This window comes from Callospermophilus lateralis, chromosome 4 (genome assembly GCF_048772815.1).
Source record: "Callospermophilus lateralis isolate mCalLat2 chromosome 4, mCalLat2.hap1, whole genome shotgun sequence".
NCBI lineage: Eukaryota > Metazoa > Chordata > Mammalia > Rodentia > Sciuridae > Callospermophilus > Callospermophilus lateralis.
Window position 1 is genome coordinate 9,354,936 of NC_135308.1, and position 22,213 is coordinate 9,377,148.

Genomic DNA, 22,213 nt, shown 5'->3' on the forward strand with positions numbered 1-22,213 from the left:
GAATCCCTCAGGTGTCCAGGGCTGTCCTACTTTCCAGTTTCATCTTAGCCGAAGAGCTACATACAGGGCCATGCTGTAAGACTCACGGGGCTCACTGACCCCTGCTTGGTTCCTGCCCTTTGGGGGTGGCTCCCCTGAAAACCACTGGGAACTGCTCCCCCCCCCCAAAAAAAAAAAGCCCAGCACTTCTAGAATGAGAGGCCAGGGGTTTAGACCCAGGTTCACAGTGGGACCCTTCAAAGATCCATGTGAAGAAAAGCCCTGAAACATCATGTCTCCCGGTTGGGCAGAAAGAACTAGAAGACACCTTCCTTGTGGAAACAGCTCTTTACTGGGTCAGTAATATCATGTTGTGTGGCAGTATCATGTAGACGAAGAGTTACATGGCAGTGGGGGGAGGGGCGGGTGGTACAATCCAGTTGCATCCACGAAGGTTTGGGACAGGAAGAGGGCGGGTCTCTGAGGCAACGTGGGGGAGGAGACAGCTCCATGCTCCACCCAGGGGTGTCTGAATCTGCCTGACATAAGGAGGAGGGGAGCTTTACAGTGAGTTTGACCAACTCCCAGTGTCGCCTTCTGCCAGTGTGTGCAGGAAGTTGACGGAGGACGTGGGGTGACGTCGAGGATGCCGCCTGTAGCTGTCCAGGCTCTTCCCACACCCAGTCCCCTTGCTGCTTATTCAAAGAAGACTCAGCCCTTCTGAGTCACAGTGCCCAGTGCTTCTAAGTCGGTGGGCAGCTGGGGGCAGGAGGCAGAAGTCGGATGTGAGAGGCGAGAGTCACCCTGTTTTCGAGATGGGCCCTCCTGTGGCCTGGTCCCTCGCCACCCCGGCTATGCCCCAGAGAGAACAGGGCACGCCAATCATGGGTGGATCAGGGGGTGGCTTTGCAGAGAGAACCCTCAAGCCTGCCTCTGCCATCCATCTCTAGCTCTGAAGGCTTCCTAGGGAGTGGGTGGCATTGATGCAGAATACTCCAGGGCCTGCTGGTCTCCCTCCCTACAGATGCACCCACTGTTTGGATTCCCTCTGGGCTGCTCCTCGGAAGCAGAGGCAAGACTGAAGTAGGGAGTTGTCTAGACACGTACAAAAAGTTGATCTTTTCAGGGGCCCTGTGTGCAGGGCCTTAAGATGCCAGGGAGGGCAGAGTCCCACGGCCCTGTGCAAGGCAGGGCAGCATCCTGATGACTCTGTCCCTGTGACTATGGGGAGGGGCTTGCTATCACCAAACCCACCTTGTCTCTGGAGTTTTAATTGTAATGCCCCACTGAAGATTTGCTGAGTCTTTTCAACCAGGGGGAGCCCCAGGGAACTGGGTTGCGTGAGTGTGAAGACACTGGAAAGACGGGAGCTGGTCACCATTCAGAGATAGATCCAAGACCTTCTTCCTGAGGTAGCCACATCCCTGGCAGGCCCAGTCACAGGAGAGGGAGTTGTCTGCCCTCTCCTCCTGCCTAGCCAGGGAAACCCCGTCGGCCACCCTGGCCAGCAGGGAAATGTGTGTGTGTGTGTGTGTGTGCAGGCGCTGCTTTCCTATGGTGCGGTCACTTTGGGGAGCCCAAAGCTGCAGTATCAACTCCGGGGAACACCCCTACATCAGAATCAAAGGGCCACAATCTTCTGTGGCTTTTGAGCTGCCCTGAGCTCTCTTCTCCTTCTGCTGTGGTGATGTCTGGGCCAGGGACCCTTCTCAGTAGCGGCTCTGACTTCCTGGTGGGCCTGGGGGACCAGGTAGGCCGGGAGGACCCTGGATCCCTGGTTCACCCTTCGGCCCCATAGCCCCCCGCTGGCCTGGTGCCCCTGTCTTCCCTGCAATCCCTGGTTTTCCCTGAGGCCCGGAAGGCCCTGGAGACCCTGGAGGCCCCTCTGGTCCTGGGGGCCCCACATCACCTTTGGGGCCCGGCTGTCCCCTTGGCCCTCCACTGCCAAAGCTGCCCTTTGAGCCTTTGAGGCCAGAGAAGCCTCGTGGACCACCTGGCCCCCTTTCCCCTGTAGGTCCAGGCTCCCCAGGTTGTCCTTGAGGGCCCTGGGGTCCAGGGGGGCCCAAGCTGCCAGGGTCTCCTTTTGGTCCTCTGCCGCCAAGAGGTCCTTTCATGCCTACATCTCCTTTGAGTCCTCTTGGTCCTGGAGGGCCAGGGACACCTAGGATGGGAGAGAAGAGGGGACATGTCAGTCATGAGAAGCTGTCTTCACAATTCCCTCAAACAGGGTGGAGCACAGTGACAGAGCGGGTCAGAAGAAGCCCAGCCCGGGCTGTCACCGCTGGGCGTCCAGGCCATCGCTCCACTGTTTGGGGGGGCATAAGAACAGCAGCTTACGTGTATGACCTGTGAGGGTGGCCAGCGAGGCCTGGTGCACTGCCAGTCTCCTTGTTGTGACTTCCAGGCCCTCCTGCGGCTCCGCACAGGGACCATAAGAGCCAGACTCCATTTGGGGACCACAGGAACCAGGCTGTCCTGGGAAAAGGCCAAGGTTGTCTGGGGTTGACTGTCCTGCTCTGGAGATTGGTCTGGCCTTCGACACCTCCTGTGGTTTTTGCCTGCTGTCCCCACCCCCTGACCCAACCCCATGGCCTCTCATGCAACTGGGAAAAGGGTTGGAGTCTGGTCACAGGGAGGAGAAACCAAGAAAGTAAGGCATGAGGAGCAGGAGAGTCCCAGAGAGGGTGAGGACGCAGAGTGTGTGGGAAGGATGCAGAAGAGGAAACCAAAGAGGCCAGGGAGCGCGAGAGGTGGAGGCGGCAGGCAGAAGGTGACATCCCCGTTGCCACAAAACTGGATTTTGGCAACTTGGAGAGCTCCCAGCTCCCAGCGTTCATCATCCCTTCCCCCAAGAGGCCCCCTGAGTTCCACTTTCCACTCAGGAAGCCATGGGGATATCACTCCACTCCCTGGGCTTTAGTTGACTCCTCTCTTGAATGAAAGATTTGGACTAGATTCCGTTTAGCTAGAGGATTTATATCCCATGCTAACATAAATACATTTTACTGTCATGTATAACTAAAAAACCCCAATTTTTTCAACTTACAGGATTCTACAGGAACCGAGTTATCATGGAGCCTTGAAATCCACAGCCCCCATAAACCCTACCCACGGACCCTTGCACAGAGCACAGGAGAAGCAGGTCTGCCCTGGGCCCTGGTCTAGTGATGGCTGAAGCTGTTCTGCACAGATGCCATCCTCATGAAGCCAGACAATTCTCTTTGTGCTCCTGGGGCATTCTAACATGCCTGAGCAGAGTGACAGTCCCTTTCTGCGGTGTGTCCTCAGTTTGGCACAGCTCTGAGAGGTGCTAACCTTCAGCTGGAAGAACATGTGGTCATCTCACCCATGGCACGGGTGCCCCTTATGGTGTGGCTCCATAAGGAAGGCCGTGAGTCCTTCTTCCCCAGGCCCCAGGCCAGGGCCAGTTGTGTAGCAGGGGTCCACAGCTGCCTGGGGGACCACCCTCTTCGAGCATATTACTGAGTTTTCTGGACGGCATGCGAGGCTCTGTGCCTAGGGTAGGGGCGCGAGTCATGGCCCGCACTGTCTTTTTGGGGCTCCAGAATCTAGCAGCAGCCACCAGAAAGGAACCTCGCTTTGGCGTTCACTGCACTGTGGCTTCTCTCTCTATGTGTCAGCCCAAAGATTCAGATGTAGTGGCCTCAAGAGCTCAGAAAAGAGGCTGGAGCTTCAGGGCAGGCTTCCTGGAGGAGCAGCCTCTCTCTGGGCTGTCACTCTGCGTCCTCACCCTCTCTTCCGCCTCTTTGGTTTCCTCTTCTGCATCCTTCCCACACACCCTTCTGTGTGGAACAGCATCAGTGAATACTGTCCTCTATTATGACTGACCCTGGAAATCAGAGCTCAGTCAGAGCCAGCCTCACCAGAGCCAGCACAAACCTTCGCATCTGTTCTCTGCCACCGCCTACCATGAGGATGTGGGCCTGCATGGCGGGCTCTTGTGGTACACCAGCAGCAGAGGCTTAGATTCAGTAGTTGGTTGGCTGAGGGTTGGGGGCAACTGGCGGTAGATGGCCCCATCTCACCTTGGAGAGGACAGGAGACAGGACCTGCCCTCTGGTGCCCAGCGAGCCCCTGGCAGCCAGAGCAATGGGCACAGGCAGATGCCCTCAAGGGGCTGCCTCCCTCAGCTGGCAGACCTTGCTGGCCATGGCTGCTGTCTTCATCTTAACTCTCCTCCTGGCACCTGGGCCAGCTGAGGTTTGGAAAAGCAGAGAGCCATTCAGAGGCAGTGAGGCCCATGAGGCTATGCTAGGGTGGGAGCCGGTGAAGTCCCTCCCCATTCCAAAACAGAGTGCAGTTGAAAATTGCACTTAATGCAATCGAGACTCCCAGATGAGTTGCACTTAATACACACAATTAAGTTACACATAATATAATTAGCACAATTGTGTTGCCCTTCATACACCTTAACACATGAGTCAGTGCAACTGAGGGTCACCCTTAGCGGTCTACATGTGTCGCTGTAGCTCTCTCTCCCCCCCTCCACCCTTCCCTCTCAGACTGGGCACTCTCCCCTGCCTCTGCCCCTGCTCCTCCACAGTGGCTTCTTTGGGCTTGTCCTCGGCCTGCCCTGGGAACTGAGGTTCCTCTAGGACCTGCCCCAGCTCCCTGGTTCTCCATGCTCTCTGCCCTTGACCTCTGGGTGGAAGCGGCCACAACCCACCTCCAGTCTGAACAGTCTCATCTTGACCAGGATGCTTCGCCTCCCCCCAGGACCAGCTGACATCCCTCATGTTCTCCCTAGGACCCATTCCTTCTATGCCACCATCTTTGGTGGGCGACCTCTCCTTCCTGGTCCAAGGGACATAGTGGCTGGGAATGAGGGCTTTTAGAGGTCTCCACACCAGCAGCAGAGGAGAAAAGGCAGAGACACACCCCTCCTCCCCCAACCAGCCCCTCTTAGGCTGCCCTCTTTCTAGGGCAGTTCCATATTGCCTTTGAGGAGAACCAAATGCCCATGCTCTCCTGCTGGATCTTTGGCAGAAGTCTCGGTCACAGTACTCACTTCATTGCCCCCACATGGATTGCCCAGCTATGGCTGCCACTGCTGACCCCATCTCTGAGAACCCAATGGGGGTGGGTCTTGAGAAACTGGATATCAAGGAGATCAAGTGGAGGGAGGTGGTCAGGGCTGGGCATCTGCGTGGACTTCCGACAGGTGCCCTTGCTACCGACACGGGAAGGAAAGGTGCAGCAAGCTAATATTTGTCAGCATTTGTCAACTCAGTGTGTGGTGTGGCTGGCATGAGGTTGTTGTTGTTGTCACTTTAGAGGTGAGAAACCACTGTGCACAAGGTGGGAACTTGCCCAAGACCCCCAACCAGTTGTTGTGGAGCCAGGATGCCACCCCGGCCTGGGAGGCTCTGAGGCCCAGGGTCCTTCCCCTATACCCCGCTGTCTCCCCCCTGCCCCTCATCACTGTGGCAGTGACTCCTGGGCCTCTCCCAGCCTCCCAGCACCAGGACGAACAGCCTGGGAGCTTCCTGGAGGAGGGAGAGGGCCCCAAAGCCTTGCTCTGAAGAGTGTTGAGTGGTCGCTATGGAGTGGGATGGCACTCAGAAGGCAGGTCCCCTGCTGCCCCTCTGGACAGTCATGAGTTATGAGAAAGCGTGGGACCTGGTCTGTCTGGGGACAAGGTTGACAACCTGAAGTTAGCACAGGGTGCAGGAAAGTGGCTGCAGGCTGACCGAGGCCACCTCCAGGACAGTGCCCCTGACCCTTCCAGTGGTAAGAAATGGGGTGAGGGTGAAGCGGGGAGGGTTAGCTGCCACTCTCAGCAGAGGGGAGGCTTTTCGGGCCAAGGAGGAAACTCCGGCAATGGTGGCTGAGGTGTGAGCGGGCGGAGGGGACCAGAGTACTCTGGAGTCCTGGGGAGGCCCATAATTACGCAGGAAGCCACAGGCTGTCATTAGGCTGTCAGGCCCATTAGGGTCCAGCCACAAGTGACTGCATGTCTGAGATGAGTAGGGTGGTCAGCTCCGTGGTCTGCACTCCGGGTGGGAAGGGGACGTGGGGGCAGCCAGAGTATCCAGCTTCTCAAGATACTGACAGTGCTCACCCATGGGTGGGTTGGACAAGAGGAGCCCCTAGTGCCTCTCACAGTCAGCTTCCCAGCAAAGAAGGAACTAGAAAAGTGCGGACGGGCCCAGTGGAAGGCGTCCGGGCCTGGATGTGGGGGGCCAGGCTGGAGTGCCAGCTCTGGAGGTAGCACCCTGGTGGCTGGGCTCAGGCTCCTGTTTCGTGAGAATATTGCCTGGGCCAGGGATTCCTGGTCCTGGCTATGGTCACCTAAGGAGATCCGAAGAGCTGTTGTGGACTGGCACCCCTGCCTAGACGGACGAGTTTGTGACAGACTAAACCTCCCACCAACAGCAGCCAGAATGGTGAGGGAAAAGCCAAAGCAGCTTTCTGAGGGCCCTGGAGTCACCAAAGGCTGAGATACAGGAGAAGGGGCTCGCTGAAGCCACCCTGACATCCTGGCGGCTGCTTTCCCCCAAGGCATCTGGGGCTAGTGACTGGTCTGGGCAGAGAGGCCAAGAAGTCCAACAAAAGGGTTCACTCTCAGGCTGAGGTGCTGAGTAGAGCTCTCAGTGGCTTCCCAGCCTCTCTTCCCTGACATCTGGCCCCAGCTCCTGCCTCCAACAACAGAAAGCTGGGGCCACTCTGCTTTTCCTGTCTCAACATGCAAATTCCTGGGCCCTCGGGGTGTAGCAGTGGGGGTGGAGGTGGAGGCTACGGAAAATGTTTGCAAATGTAATTCCTCTACACCTCGCCCCTGCTGACCACTCTGGCTTCTATCCTTTGTTCATATTTTAATTGATTGATTTATCAAGCAAACATTTCTTGAGTACCTTCCGGAGGCCATGCACTCAGCTGAGTGTTTCTGAGTAGAACCAAGAGCCTGTGCCATCAAGCAATTTTGCTTCCTATCAACCCCTTGCACTAGGACACCCTTTCTTAGTTTATAAGACCTTGTTCAAGTTCATTGTTACCAGTGATCCTTGCAAACACCCCAGGGAGAATAGGCATGGCAGGAATTAATATTCCTATTTGTGGTGGAAGAAATGGAGTTGAAAATATCCAAAGCTGTGCCTCAGGTGGCTCAGTTAAGGAGAGGTGATAGGTTTCGTCTTCAATTCCCAAAGGATAGTCCTCGCTTCGATACTGTCCTGCACAGACACAGAAACGACCCTGGAGAGTAGAAGAGATAAAGGCTCCAGAGGACAGACACCCTGGGAGCACCAGGGGCTTTCTGGTGAGTCAGAGGAGGCTTGGGATTAAAGCTGGAATCCCAGAGATCCACTGGTCCTACCCCTTCATTTACAGACGACAAAGACAGGTGGAGGGATTCTGCCTAGAGACCCAGAGCAAATTAGAAGCCAGGCTCCTCCCCTTCATCAGCACTCAGCACCTCCCTTGTTGCCTGAGGCCACTGTCATCCTCTCCCTTCATTCGAGTCAACAGTGCAGCTCTGGCAGGGGAGCCCAGTGGGTGAATGAATAAGTGACCAGGTCCCTGTGGGATGGGATGTGTATTGTGACCCTGAAATTTTTTTCATATGTGGGAAATTTTACATATGGTGACGTTAATGACCAGGAGGTATGTTGGGTGATAGACACCATTTGAATAATTGCTCAGAGGCTGAAGTGAGGGTCCCATGGAGCTTAGATGTCCCACTTTGCTCTCAGGCTAAGACGAGGCCCTCTGATGAGAACTCTTCCACCGTCAGGACAGAAGCCCCTGTAAATCTGCAAGGCCATTCTCCTGTCAGTCCTCTTAGTACTGTCTCCTTCTCCATTCTGCACCTGAGCAGGACCTGAGCAGAAATGTCTTTGGGTGTGTGCAGCCTTAAGCTCTCAGCATCTCCCTTTCTGGGTAAGCAACGGATGTGTGCATCTAAGAACTACAGTGAGGGGTCATGGTGACCTTGGCTCATTCCTCAAGCACCTCCTCCCGCTCTCATCTGCCTTCCTATGGAACAGAGACACCAACATCTGTCTTTCTACTGCACAATAGTCCCCCCTTTTCTGCAGAGGGTGTGTTCTACAAGCCTGAAGCCAGGGATGATACAAAAATCATTATACACTGTTTCTTCCCATTCAGATATACCCACGGTGAAGTTTAGATTATAAACCAGGCTCAGGAAGAGAGTAACAACAATAACTAATAAAATAGGACAACTATAACCAATATACTGTGATAAAAGCTATATCACTGTGGTCTCTCTCTCTTAAAATAAGAAATTTCTCTCCCTCTCTCTCTCTCTCTCTTTTGAACTGCAATTGACTGTGAACAACTGAAACCACAGTTGCTAGGAGAGCACTGTATTGGGTCATTGTGAGGCTGACATGTAACAAAGCGTGCAAATGGTCTTTGTCGTCCATAAGAACTGTCGACTGACGCCTTCACTGGAACGTGGCTCCTTAGAGGCCACAGAGATATACACTTTAGGCAAAGTACTGTGCGAAGGTTTCAGTTTCCATCAAAATACTCAGTATCTGGCTTAGTTGCAAAAAATAAAAATAACAATGAGCAAAAACAGGATCTCTCTCTATATATACCTCACTAGTCTAAATTAAAGAAAACTTTGCCCTAGTGGCAGAAGAAATGCTCAATGGTATAAAAGGAAGTCAACATAGATTTGGAACTAAATGGCCAAAGAGAACCAGAGGGTCAGAAAGGTTGGTGCTAAGCCTGAATTTTGTGGAGAGGAGAGTTGTCTGGGATCCTGAGGTCCTTTGCCTCCCTCTTGGAGCTCCCTGGATGACTAGACCAAGACATTTAGAACCATTTAGATAAGCAGTGCCTGCTTATCCTGTTCTCTAGAACCAAGATCTGCTGAAATTTCCCAAATCAAGGAGTCTTCCAGGTTCCTGGTGTAGGGAACTCAGTTTAGGAGTCTTTTCAATATGAATCTAAGGGCAGGCTGAGGGTATGGTGCCTGGGAGGAGTCAGTTCTGCTGGGGTTTGGTGGAAAGAGGACCAGAGTCGACTGAAGGAACCACAGGAGGCCATCTGTGCTGAGAAGCACGTCTTGTTCCCTGGCCTGCTTTAGGAATGTGTGACTTTGAGTGGAAGGCCACTCAAGGATCTGGGCAGCCTTGGATCTGAGTCCTGGGTCCATTCCTTGCCTGAGGACACCCAAGGAGTTAGAAAGAACTCTAACAGGTTTGCTGGTGAGCTGGACCTGTCTGAAGTGTTAAGGTCTGTAAACAAGTCAAGATGGCACCTGGCATTTTGCCAGAGGGAGTGGTTTATGAGGTGGCACCATCAAGCCATTAAGTGTGGAGATTCCTGATTGGTTGACTGCTGTATCTAGTTTATGTTAATTAAGATAAGCTGTGTGGAATGTATATATACCCCTCCTGTCCTACAACAAACGGCTCCTACTCCTGCTGTATCCATGTACACAAGTTGCTCGTCACCCCCTGGCTATTTTGCTGCAGCCAGACTGTGGCACTGAAGCATGGACCAAAAGGCGACCCCTAGTAAATGGGTTAGAAGTGCCAGACCTGCCCTGGATACTGTGGAGGAAGGATACAAAGGCTAGGAGACTGGGCGGTCCAAGTGGCTCTGTTATTTTAGACTTACACACACTGGGCGGGACTACGGGACCCGGGCTCTGAGCTGATGCTGATTCCAGACAACCCAAAACATCACTGTGGCCCCTGAGTCACAGTAAAGGCTGCTGGAGGTTGGGTGGTCTTCAATCTAGATTGGTGGAATGAAGGGGGCGTCTCCTGTTGTCTCGTGTCTAACTCACAGTGGGGTCAGAGGACCCTAGACCCATCCTGTGATTTCCTACCACATCCAGCTTCAGGGTGTGTAGTTGGCATGGACACACCCAGAGTTGGCAGAACCCCCAGGTTGGCTCCCTGACCAGGGAGCGAGGGCTCTTGTGGTGGGAAAAACCAAGTGAAGGCCTTTACAGCTGTCTCCACTAAGGAAAGGGGTAAACCAAAGGCAGCGCTACACTACTGGAGGCCACCAGGAAGGACTGGAAAGGCGAAGGGGTGCTGATGCCCACAGTGGCCCCACTCAACTCTCATTTCCCTGCGCAGAGGACAGCCGGATCTTGGAGAAGAACAGTGGATTTTTATAGGTTTAACCAGGTGGGGACTTCAACTGCAGATGTTGTTTCATTGACTTTATTTTTTTTATTTTTATTTTTTTTTAGAGAGAGAGAATTTTTTAATATTTATTTTTTTAGTATTTGGCGGACACAACATCTTTGTCTGTACGTGGTGCTGAGGATCGAACCCGGGCCGCACGCATGCCAGGCGAGCGTGCTACCGCTTGAGCCACATCCCCAGCCCCGATTTCATTGACTTTATATCGTAGCATTTAAATGTTGTTAACTTCACATCATAGTATTTGAGTTATGGGATGTGAAGAGAAAAGTAAAAATCACTCTTCTTCTGGGGAAAGGGTCAGGGTGTTTTGGGTTGCACACAGGATACTTGTATCACGGTACACAGGAGTGTGACCTTGCTATTATTATCTTTATTTGGCTATGAAGTGTGCTGATCTCAGGAAATGTGTAGGGCTGCCAAATTGACAAGCAATAACCTTTTTAAAATTTTTTTTGTGTGGGTGCTGGTGATTGAACCCAGGGGTATTTTACCACTGACCTACATCTCTGGTCCTTTTTATTTTTTTTTAAATTTTGAGACAGGGTCTTGCTAAATTGCCCAATCTGGCCTTGAACTTGGGATCCTCCTGCCTCAGCCTCCCAAGTAGCTGGGATTACAAGCATGTGCCCTGGCATCTGGCTCAAGGGACAGACTTGTCATGGTTAATTTTAAGTGTCAAACTTACTGAAATGTAGGAAGCCTGGATATTTGGTCAAACATCAATTTGGGTATTTCTGTGTGAGTAGTTTTAGATAAGATTGACATGTGAATTGAGAGACTGAGCGAGACAGATCGCTTTCCCTAATATGGGTGAGCCTCATCCAAGCAGTTGAAGGCCTGAGTAGAACTAAAAACTTACTCTCCCTTCGGTAAGAGAATTTTCTGCCTTACAGCTTTCCAACTGGGACATCAGCTCTGCAGATTATGCACTTGTCAGCCTCCAAAATCACATGAACCAACTACATGCTATCGGTTCTGTTTCTCTGGAGAACTCAAGTGTATGTGGGGTATAGGACGAGAAGGGCACCTCAGAGTGAGGAGCCTCTGGGGGGCAGTAGCTGGACGGGCAGATGAGGGCATTAATGAGAGAGTGGGAAAGGAAAAAGACGGAAGCAGACAGTTTCTGAAAGCCAAGGCCTGCCTATGTCTCTAATGGGCCCAATTAAACAAATACATATATAAAACCCCAAGTTTGTATGATAAGCAAAGTTAGAAGCCACCAAAACTTTACAAAAGAGTTTTGCAAGGATAGTTCCTAAGCTGCCGGCTGCCTTAGGCATGTGCTACAGGATTGTGCCAGCCTGCCAGGATTTTAGCCTAAAACTAGGTGCCAGATCAGAAAGGCCCTTGAGAGCATGGCAGCAGCCCTGCCTGACCTGCCTCTTACCTCTCAGGATGGTGACATTGCGAAGGATTGCTCCGTGCTGCGTGTCCACAGCCTTCATCTCCTCCACGATCATGGAGAGGTTGCGGACGTTGAAGTCCAGCCGGGCGCTGAGCAGGCTGAAGCGCTCCCGGAGCAGGTCCGTGGTGCCCATCATGAGGGAGACAGACTTGTTCAGGTAGTAGAGCTCCTCGGCGTGCGTGTGGAAGCCCAGTGTGCAAGAGAGCCGCACGTCGTCGAGGTACTTGAGCATGCTGTGCACGTGGTTGTCGGTGGCATTGATGTTGGTGAAGATGGTGCCTATTTCAATCTCGTGGGATGTCATACGTCCCTCCAGCGACTCGAACCTCTCCACCGTGCGGTTCTGGGCATAGCGAGTGTGGTACTGGAGGTCATGCATGTTCTCCTCATGGTCGTCCAGGAAGGATGAGATGTTGTCCAGCTGCAGCCGCAAGCCCATGACCTGCAGCACCAGGTCATGCATGCTCTCGGAATTCTGGCTGATGCGCTGCGAGGAGGCCCCCAGGGTGGCCTGAATGTTCTTGACCACTTCTCCGGTCTTGGCAGAGGTGGTGCGCAGGCTGCCAAAGAGCCGGGTGTAGTTCTGCCAGTCAGTGACAATCTTCCGGAGGGTGAGGGTCTCCTCGTCTGTCTTGCGCTGGATCCCGTGGATCCATTCAGAGTTCTGCCCCACGGTGAAGTTCATCTGGTGCACAGCAGCCTTGACATCATAGCACTCCTGGGTGAGGTCCTTCAGAGAGAGGTCCAGGCCAGTGGTGGTGGCCTGCCAGCCCCTCACCTGTGACAGGAAGAGCCCCAGAGACTGGTTGACTTGGTGGACAGAGAAGGAGCAACCGCCCATCTCCTGGGAGATTTGGTTGCTGGTGGTGGAGAGCAGTTCATGGGCTTGCGAGGTCTGGTCCAGCTGGACCTCCTGGGCCAGAAGCATCTTCTGAAGGCCCTCCAGCTCTTCCTGAAGTCTCCTGATCTCTTGCCCCAGCTGCCCAGCCTCGTGGCAGAAAGAGCAGTTGTTCACAGCTTTCGGGTCTTCAGGAGAAAGGGACAACATTTTGAGTTGCTGAAGAACCGTGGGACCATGGTGCTTCTTTAAACTAAACATTTCAGAGAATAATGACTCTCAAAGGGGCTTCCTTTCCTAAGTTTGCTATGAAATCCTTCTAGAAAGCCTTGCCATCTCGATGGGATTTCATTTTTTACCAAATACCCTTAATCGATTATAGGATCTGAAATGAAAGATTCAGGACATTTTCTCCACCCCACCACCACATTCTCAAGAATAGATCTTAGTGCCTTCTCTGAGGTGGCCAAGAACCTCCTTTTAGTACTTTATTTAAAAATTTCTTCAGTTTTTTTTTTTCATCCGTTATTTGACCCTCTCACAATATGCTTGTGGGAAGATAGAGCGGGGATCGCCTTGTGACTCATGAGGAATGGGGCACAGAAAGGTGGCTTGCCAGATAGCACTCAGCCAGTTAGTGGCAGACCAGGACTTTCCATCTGCATCAGAGCATGCCACTTGTATTTTTATTTATTTATGTTGGCAGTACTAGGGTTGGACCCAGGGATGTTCTACCACTGAGCTACACACTCCCAGCCCTTTTTATTTTTTTATTTTGAGACAGGGTCTCACTAAGTTGCCAAGGCTAGCCTTGAACTTGTGATCCCCTTGCCTCAGCCTCCCAAGTCGCTGGGATTACACCTGCGCACCACCGCGCCTGGCTGCATACCACCTTTAAAACATTCCATCATGACTCCTTTGCTTTCCTTCTCTCAGGATGTTCCTGGCGCTAAAGCTGGGGATAAAGAGCACCAGGAATTGTGCTGTGGCTTAAGTCAGGGATGAGGAGGGGCTGACAGGTAAGGGGGCTTTGGAAGGTCTTAAAAATCATTTTGGGGAGCTGGGGATGTCTTTCAGTGGCACAGTACTTGCCAGTGTATGTGAGATCCTGGGTTCACTTCCCAGCACCACACACACAACAATCATGGCCCCGAGTGAGGATATTTTGGGAGTGGACTACACTTGGCTTCCTTCTGTACCTTAGACCCTGGCTAGATCTGCCCATGCAGAACACCCCTCTATAGTCCTAGGCAAAGCCGGGAAGCAGCTTTCTTCGGAGGGGAGAGGAGCCGTGGCTGTCCTGGTCTTGTGCCCAGAAGGCTGGCAAAGCCTGCACCGAACCAAGCCCATGGCACAGAGGGAGGGACCTGCCACCCATGAAACCTGGTCCAACGTGATCAGCACAGCTGTGCACTACACGCTCACCCAGTCCTTGAAGGTTTTCCTGCATTGACACAAGCTTCTTGTCATAAATGGACTGGACCAGGGAGATGTCTTCTGAGAGAGAATCCACTTTCCTAAAAACTATAGGGAAACATGAGAAATGGGGAAGAGTCTTGGATCAGAGAAACGGTGCTCATTGGTTGAGGAGGTATTTTTATCAGCCCTCTGCAAGCAACCCCATCCACCCTTCTCCTAGGAGGCTTCCCAGTAAGGGAAGGTGCTTAAGATTAAATTTTGAAACACATTCCTTGAAAAAAATATTTCATGCCCCCACCCCAGGTTTTAGAAATAGGACTTGTTCATATATATGATAGAATAGGGAAATTTCCAAAAAAAGTTATTCTTAATCCTGCCACTCAGAAATTGCTGCAGCAATATCTCTGTGTATTTCTTGTAGCTGTGTTTACATCAACATGCATCATACATCTACAAAGATAAATACTGTTTTAGAAAACAAACAAAATTGGGATGTTCTGAATATTCCATCTATTTTCTCTTATTTGCCCCTTATTGGTAACATGTCATGGGCATTTTTCCATCAAGGCGTAAGTCACTTCAGAATCATTCCTTTTAGAGTCCGCGTGGTCCTCTATGTAAACGGAATAGCAGTGACAAATATCTCCTGTTGCTGGGTACACTTAAGGTACCTTGTCTTCTGAGCTTATAAATGAAATTGGATCTGTGAATATGAGTAAAGCTTGATCCTAGAAGCATCCTGTGTGCATATGATTTCTCTCAGCATAAAGTGATAGAAATAGAATCACAGGGTCAAAGGACATTAACATTTTAAAGTCCTTGGTAGAAGTTGCCAAATTGTCCTCCATAAAAACTCTACCACTCTACACCCCAGGGCCGCCTGGAACCCTCCTGAAGGCATGAAGCTGGCCGGGTCAGGGTATCTCAGCAGCATTAGGATGCCAGTCGTTCTCCAGCAGGGCCCTGGAGGGGCCTGGCAGTGACATGGGGGTGCAGGTTGGATTGGAGGTAGACAGGGTGCTTCCCACAGATGCTCCGAAATCCAGTGTGGGGGAGTGACATTAGCACTGCCTTAAGAGCCAGATAAAACAGCTGCTAGACCCAGATGGGTATAAAATTTGTTGGGTGATTTTGGACAAGTCAATTAACCTCTCCAGAGCTCAATTTAATCATCTAGAAAATAAAACATGTAGAGCCAGTTGACTCCTAAGACTCTCACCAGTTCCCAAATTCTGTGATTTCTAATTATTTGGTATCCCGGGACTCGACTTAACATTGCATATCTCAGAGAGGTCAAGACATTTACTCAGTGACAGTGGCATGTGAGAGAGCCTAGGAGTGATCATTTCTGCTATGCAGGCTTGTGTTTTTCAGTTTTCAGCAGCTATTATTCCATTTGAGCCTCCCTCAGTCGAGAACCCCTGTATAGCTGGAGGATCGATGGTTTAGAGATTGAGGGACTTCGATTCCTGTCCTGGTGTTTCATGAAGTCTATTGCCAAGCCAGCAGCCAAGGGCTCACTCCATGTAATTTATCCCCCTCTTTGCACAATTCACACTTTGTCATTTATATATCAACGTGTTCACTGTTTTCCTCACTTTTTGACTCGTTGTCTTCAAGTCAAGAACCTTGGTCACTGAATGTCCCCAGTCAGGGATGGGACCCGGTGCCCCTCCCAGGGAGGTCCTTGCTCTCAGCGCGGGCACCCAGAGTGAGGACACCCTTGCTGCCGCCCCTCCCCCTCCCCACTCCCAGCCTTGTCCCTGATGTCTAGGAAATTGAAACCAACCTCCCGGAGCCTGTTTACTTCAAAGTCTGAAGTGAAGAGGGGAAAGGCGTTGTAGTGAGACCCCACCGAATTTCTCTCGATCCATTTACCTTAAATTGTGATGAGCATCCAGAAGGCAGTGGTTACCTGAACCTGGCCACACACCGTCCCCTGGGCCAGCCACCGAGTCGTGGACTATAGTACGCATGAGAAGCCCTCAGCTGCAGGGCTCTGGTGTACTAGGCCTGCTGTAAGACCCGGCATTGGCATTTTAGTGAATGCTGGGGGTGATCTTGAGGCAGGAGGCTGGCGTCCAGCCTCCTTTGAGAAACCCTCACATAGACCAGGGAAGGGACTTAAAAGTCCCTGATCCAGTGACCTCAACCCTATGTATACAGCAGAGCCATCTGGAGAGTTGAATGGTACTGGGTTGGTTCCGATTCCCAGGGTGGGGCCTAGGCAACAGTAATTCCTAAAGCTCCCAGGTCATTCTCACAAGGAGCTGACCTGGAGACCACTGATGGCATCCTGCCATCTCATTCACCCTGGGGAAGGAGGGGTCCTGAGCAGGGGAGGGCCTTGCTCCAGGCCATACAGACCAGAAATTAGGGGCCAGTCTCCAGGTGGAGCAGACAGTAAGATTTCCTAGTCAGAAAGATGCTGACTCTGGGGCCTGGGCTACAGGTGTCAGGGGCTTGTCTTCAGGGGAGAGAGTGTGGTGCTGAATTCCCGCCCAGTCTCCTGGGAGACTCACCCAGAGAGGCCAGCACAGCCACGGCCACCAGGAGCAGAGCCAGGAAGAGGTACAGAATGCGCACCGACGTGTGCAAAGACAGGTTCTTCTGGCAGCGGCTGCAGCGGGGTCCTGGCCGACCTGAGGGGGACAGAAGGAGGACAGTGGCTTAGGCCAGGGGCCGAGGCTGGAATGGAAGGGTCAGTTCCACATTCCTGCTCTGGCCTGTCTCATCCCCTGTCAAACGAGGCCCTCAAGGGGAGTCCCCACTCTCATTCTCTACTGGCTTCACCATATTTCTCCAGGTCCTAGAACTTTCTGGAATAGAGGAGACAGAGTCAGGGTCTTCAGAGGACACCCTCCATCACCATGGACACTCTCTCTCTCTATGGTGTCTTCATTCAGCTCTGGGATGGGGAAACACCTCTACCCTCTTGAGTGGCTCTGGTGGGAGTCCGCAGTATCAGCAGTCTTGTTGCACTCCTGGGTGACCAACTGGTCCCCTTCTGCCCTGGACCTTCTAGGTTTTAGCACCCAAACTCTCCTGTCATGGTATCTCCTTGCAGAGTCTATTTCCATTTTAAAACTAAAAGCCCCTCCCCCTGGGAAACCCCTGAGCCCCTGGCAGATAAGAACACTGGTCATCAGTCCCCAAACTGGGCAGGTAACCAGCAGTTCCTCTGGAAACCAAACAAATACTGACAGTCCACCAGTGAGGTTGCTGGTGTGGAGGAAGGAGGGAGCCAGATCTTCCTGGGAACCCTGGCAGGTGCCCAGTGCCCAACTGGAGGCGGGGATGGCCCTGACTGGAACTCCCAAGGTGAACTCCACTTTGTCTGCGCAGGATGAGTTCCAGAAATGACTGAAAATCCTGGTGCCACCTGGTGCACACTCCAGACTAAAAGAAACCTGCGCTTATGAGAAGCAGTGTCAGGCATTGATGGCTGATCACAGCATGCAGCCAAGGTGGAGAACGAGAGCTCTAATCCACACCGAAAGCCACCAAGGGCCCTACTCCAAACATCAACGCAAATAGCATGGGAGACAATGGAGGGGACAATCAGGGCACAGAGTCCCCCAACTTGGAGAGAGTGTGAGGCCCGTGACAGGGCTCAGGAGCATAGGAGACAGATGGCACTTGTGTCAAATGCTGGCTTCGTCCATATTGCTCAGTCCAGGGCCACGCAGCTCTGCCCTCCACTCTCCAGTAAGTGGTAAGGTAACGAGAGCCAGGATTTTGAAGCCATATAGTGAGACAAACCACTCACCATCCTGGAGATGCGCAGGGGACTCTCAGCCCAGAGAGGAGGAGGGGCAGCCCTCAGAGCTCTTACCCTCTTGGGTGCACGGGAAGGTCGGCATATCCTCGTCTTCACCAGCCAGTTCCTCTTCGGTAACACACAACGCATCCCCGTCGCCACCAGCCGACCTCACTGCGGTGGAACCAGTGCCATCAGACCTAGGCTGCACCCTGAGCCATGTCCGTACCTCTCCAACAGCCCACTCAGCACCTGTCCCTGCAGCCCTTGCCCACTGTACGCCTGGGTCTGAGCCAGCCCACTCCACCTGAACTCCAGGTGTCCTCAGTTAAACCCAGAAAAGGGGCACAGAGTTAAGACTTAGGCAGCTGGGGAGCCGGTGTCCCACCCCTCTGGATGAGAGTTCTCCCTATCTCCCGTGGGCTGGGAAAGACCCCTGGGCCAGCTCCATGACTTATTCTATCTGCATCTTGCTTAGACCCCTGGGGTGGAGGAAGAAGAAATAAGAGCTGGTTGGTTGATGGGGCTCAGTGTCCTCTCGTGCCCTGACCTGTGGTGAGGGAAACAGAATTCCTCTTCTCCAGGACAAGGCTGAATGTGGTCTCCACCACGAAGGCATTCATCCCAGCTTGGCAAGCCAAGGAGAGGAGGAGGCAGGAGGTGGGAGGATACAGGACGGGCACCACCCCCTGCCTCACATGTCTCATCCACGACCAGGGGGTGCCAAGGGATCAGGGGAAGAAGACCCCTGTCTGGAGGCCAGTTCGGTGCTTCCTCCCTTGGAGTGTGCAGTCCTTAAATAAGACCTAAATGATGTGTTCCCTCATTCAGAAGGCTGCGCTTGTTTCCCAGACCCCCCAGACCCCATAAGATCCATCTGTTTTTTTTTTTTTTTTTAATGAACAACAGGAATGAAGATGCCTAAAATAAGGCAGAATAAGCCAAATCCCTGAGGGGATGTTGCAAAATGAGCAAGGGCCTCCTCCAAGCTGACTGGGGATTTTGTTCTGGGAAGCAGGGAGGAAAGCTGGGGATGAAATCTAGATTGTTCCAGAAAAGTCTAGAAAGGGGATTTAAAAACTGCCTCCAAATCCAGAGGCACACATGACAATAAAACCAAGCCACCTTTGCACGGCAAACAAAACAAAACGAAAACAAAAACCAAACACCATGGGCAGGATCAAAAGTCAAGTTCCCAACATGTATCACAGACAAGGGCGGATATGCCAGATTCACAAGGAGCATAAACAATTAAGGAAATGAAGGACCAAACATCCTATAGAAAAATGGGTCACAGACCGGCACGATTTATGAAAAATGCGTAAGATGACCCTTGAACAAATGAAAAGATGTTCCACTTTACTAATAAGATGAATGTAATTTAAAACCACACTGTGAGGACGTTTCTCACCCATCAGACTGGCAAAAATGCAGACGCCTGACAATGTACTCTGCTGGCCGGGCGGTAGGAAGTTGGGGTGGGGACACAAAACGGTCCACAATTTATGGAGGGGATCTGACATATGCTTTTACTCTCCAGCTCAGCAATCGCACGTCTATGAATTTATCCAGAACATACACCTCTGACATTGTGGAATGCACTCGACTGTTATTCATTGCACGGTTATTCATTTGTAATTCCTAACACAGGAACTGTCTATGTACAATCGAAGGAGACTGGTTAATGAGCTGTGGTGTGTATTCACAGAAGCGAGCTCTGTGTGGCGGTAAAAACAAATAGGGAAATCGCTACTAACTGGTGTGGAATAATTTCCAGGGGATACTAAGTGAAAAAAGGGAAGGTATAAAGGAATATATATATATATATTAAAACTGGAAAATTGAAACAAATGAGCCTCATTGTATTTGCAGGAGGACAAAGAAAGAAGGAAGAACCATCCTTAAGTAACTTATGACATAGTCCACATGGGTCACCTTGGGATGGGGTTGGTATGAGTGGGAAAATGCAAACCTTGACCTTCTTATGCAGGTTTGCTTCTTGTTGTAGCATGGCTGGAACAATTCTGAAATTATTTAGTTTAAAATGGGGTTGAGTGAGTGAGTCAATGTGCTGGTGTAGCTTGGACCCAGGGCTCTTGCTTGGGTAAAGGGACACTTGAATATGGAGTGGGAGAGGCAAGAAAGAACCCCTCAAGAACTGACTGAATGGAAGCTATCAATATGAACTTCAAATTTCTAAAATCTTCATAATTACGTGCTCATATGTATCTACATTTGCAGGCATGTGTATAGGTACAGCTTTGCCTGTGGAAAGGTCTAGGAAGCAGGTGCTACAACAGCAATGGGCATCCTTTGTGGGCCAGGTCTTGATCTCCAGGACCACTTCCCACTAAAAAGAGCCAGGGCTCCTTGGAGAAATGGCTGGTCCAGAGTAGGGGTGGGGGTAAGATGAACACAGACCATTTTGTTATTCTAAAAAGTGCTTACAAATGGAAGGAAGGGAGGAAAAGAAAAGATGGAAGGTCACAAGAAATACAAAAATCAGCTTGAAGATGTTCCCACTGACCCAAAATGGGATAATTTGTGTACTAAAATAATTAGGTGTAATGATAAGATTACATGTCATTAAAAAAGTCGGAATTTGTGAACTCACAATGATGGATATATAAACAGCAAGGAGAAGGGAAGGCTCCTTCCTACAGTGGTTCTGGAGTTGGGAAATCAGCATTTGCAATCATCGTAGACACTGGATCAGGCAAGAACCAGCGGTGAGTGCTGTCCCGAGGAACCATTTTGCTGAGGAGCAGGATATGTGTGTCTCCACACTGGGACCTTATTTGTTGCAAGGAAGTGGGGAACTCATTACTTATATACTGGAGAAATCAGGAAGCACCTTGACTAGGTGATCAACAGTAATATCACCTAGGAGGGACAGGTAGGCATTGTGAGAGGCATCCTCCATCACTTACATATTTTACCCACCAAGATGCATAAGGAAACAGGAGAAAAACACAAAATGAGGATCATCCTATTAAAAACAAAAGTCAGCCAATCTGAACAATCAGTCCTTGAAGACAGTTAAAGGTGAAAGAGTCATGATAGCAAAATGCAATACTTGGTCACAGAACAGACTGGATCCTGTGTTGGGAGCAAAGGACATCTATAGAGGATATCAGCAAACTGACTAAACAGGAATATTAACAGCGGATCAGATGGAGTTTAAATTAATGAAATTCTTAACTCTTCTCTGATTATATTCCATTCTTAGAGATAAATGAGTATAATATATTTAGGTCATGTTCAGTTGCTTTGGAAATAATTAAGTATGTATATGTGTGTGCCTATATGTGTATTCGTTAAGAAGACTACAGTGTGTATCACAGTGAAAAATCCTGATACATAAAATGTTATGAACACACAATCTTCTTAAGACAATTTCCTAAAAGTAAATTTACTGGATTACATCATAAGGACATCTTGATGTTCTGCTTAATTAACATCAGGGTATATAAATTTTATTTTTACCCACACAGCATATGAATATGTACAGATCCGCTAGACCCTCCCAATGAACTTTATCATAAAAAGTATGAGTTTAATTCAAAGGCTCTCCATATCTTATCTTGTACATTTCAAAATTATTAGCAAACGGCTGGGGGTATGTAGCTTAGTGATAGAAGTGTGTGCTTAGCATGTGATGCCCTGGGTTCCGTCCCCAGTATGTTTGCATGCGTGTGCATGCACGCACGCACACACACACATACCACACAATTATTAGTGAGACTTTGGACTCTGCCTGGAGACTCTGGAGATGCCAGGTTTCTCGATGGCCATCTGGAAGATGGATGTTTCCCCCTAGCCTCTTGTTTTACTCTTCCCCCAGTTTTTCAGAGAACAGATGAGCTGGGGTGAATAAAAATCTTCACCAACAGGTAAGGCCTGACTAGTCAGTATGCGTTGTGATCAATCAGAAGGGATGGGGACTGATCCAGGGTGAGAGTGGGACAGCCTGGGAGGAGGACCTTCCAGGGTCCAGGATTATGGTACCAGACTTCAGTCCAGCTGCCCGGGCCTCCTGCCTCTCACGGTCACCTCTCCTCTCTTCCCTGTCTTCTCATGCATCCAGGGCTGTGCTCTCTCTGTCTGATGCCCAGCCTCTGTGCTTATTTTCCGGTCTTGTTTCAGCTCCTAATTTAATTTTTTTCCTCTTTTTCTTCCTTCTGACCCTCGTAGCTCCATGCTATTTTCTCTCAACTTTAGCTATGCATCGAGTAGTGTGTCTGTTAGTTTTCTAGTACCTAAACTTTATAGCCTGAGAATTATGTCTAGGTTGATAGTGCTAGAAGCAGAAGCTCCAAGCTTGCTTTTCTCTGTTTTCATTTTTTAAATGGGATGGAGTGCTGGTTCCTGCCGCAGGGCAGTCTTCACAACAACCCCATAAATTTCACAGTCCAAAGTATCACTTTTATAGACAAAAAAACCTTGAGGTTCGAAGAAGTGAAGGAAACTGCTCAACAGCACACAGAACACAAGTGGCAAAGCCAAGACTTGAGTTCGGGCATCTTCCCACCAAACTCGAACCACCGAGGTAAGGCACAAAGGCTCTGCAAAATGCTAAGAAGTCTTGCTTCTGCAGCTGAGGTCAGAAAGGAGGAGTGACAGGCACAAGTCGGAGCATACAGAGCCTCTGAGCC

The 22,213-nt window shown here is 50.8% G+C and overlaps 1 protein-coding gene across 1 annotated transcript in view; it reads right to left on the reverse strand.

Moving 5' to 3' along the window:
* Positions 1-329: 329 nt before the first annotated feature.
* The window catches only part of Scara3 (scavenger receptor class A member 3), a 34,635-nt gene continuing 12,751 nt past the window's right edge, over positions 330-22,213 (reverse strand). Inside the window, exons 2-6 of the mRNA XM_076852276.1 lie at positions 17,634-17,732; positions 16,321-16,440; positions 13,805-13,903; positions 11,524-12,567; positions 330-2,140 (exon numbers count right to left, since the gene is read on the reverse strand). Of these exons, the coding sequence (XP_076708391.1) occupies positions 1,689-2,140; positions 11,524-12,567; positions 13,805-13,903; positions 16,321-16,440; positions 17,634-17,732 (1,814 nt within the window). The 3' untranslated portion in view covers positions 330-1,688. The remainder of the gene's footprint in view (positions 2,141-11,523; positions 12,568-13,804; positions 13,904-16,320; positions 16,441-17,633; positions 17,733-22,213) is intronic.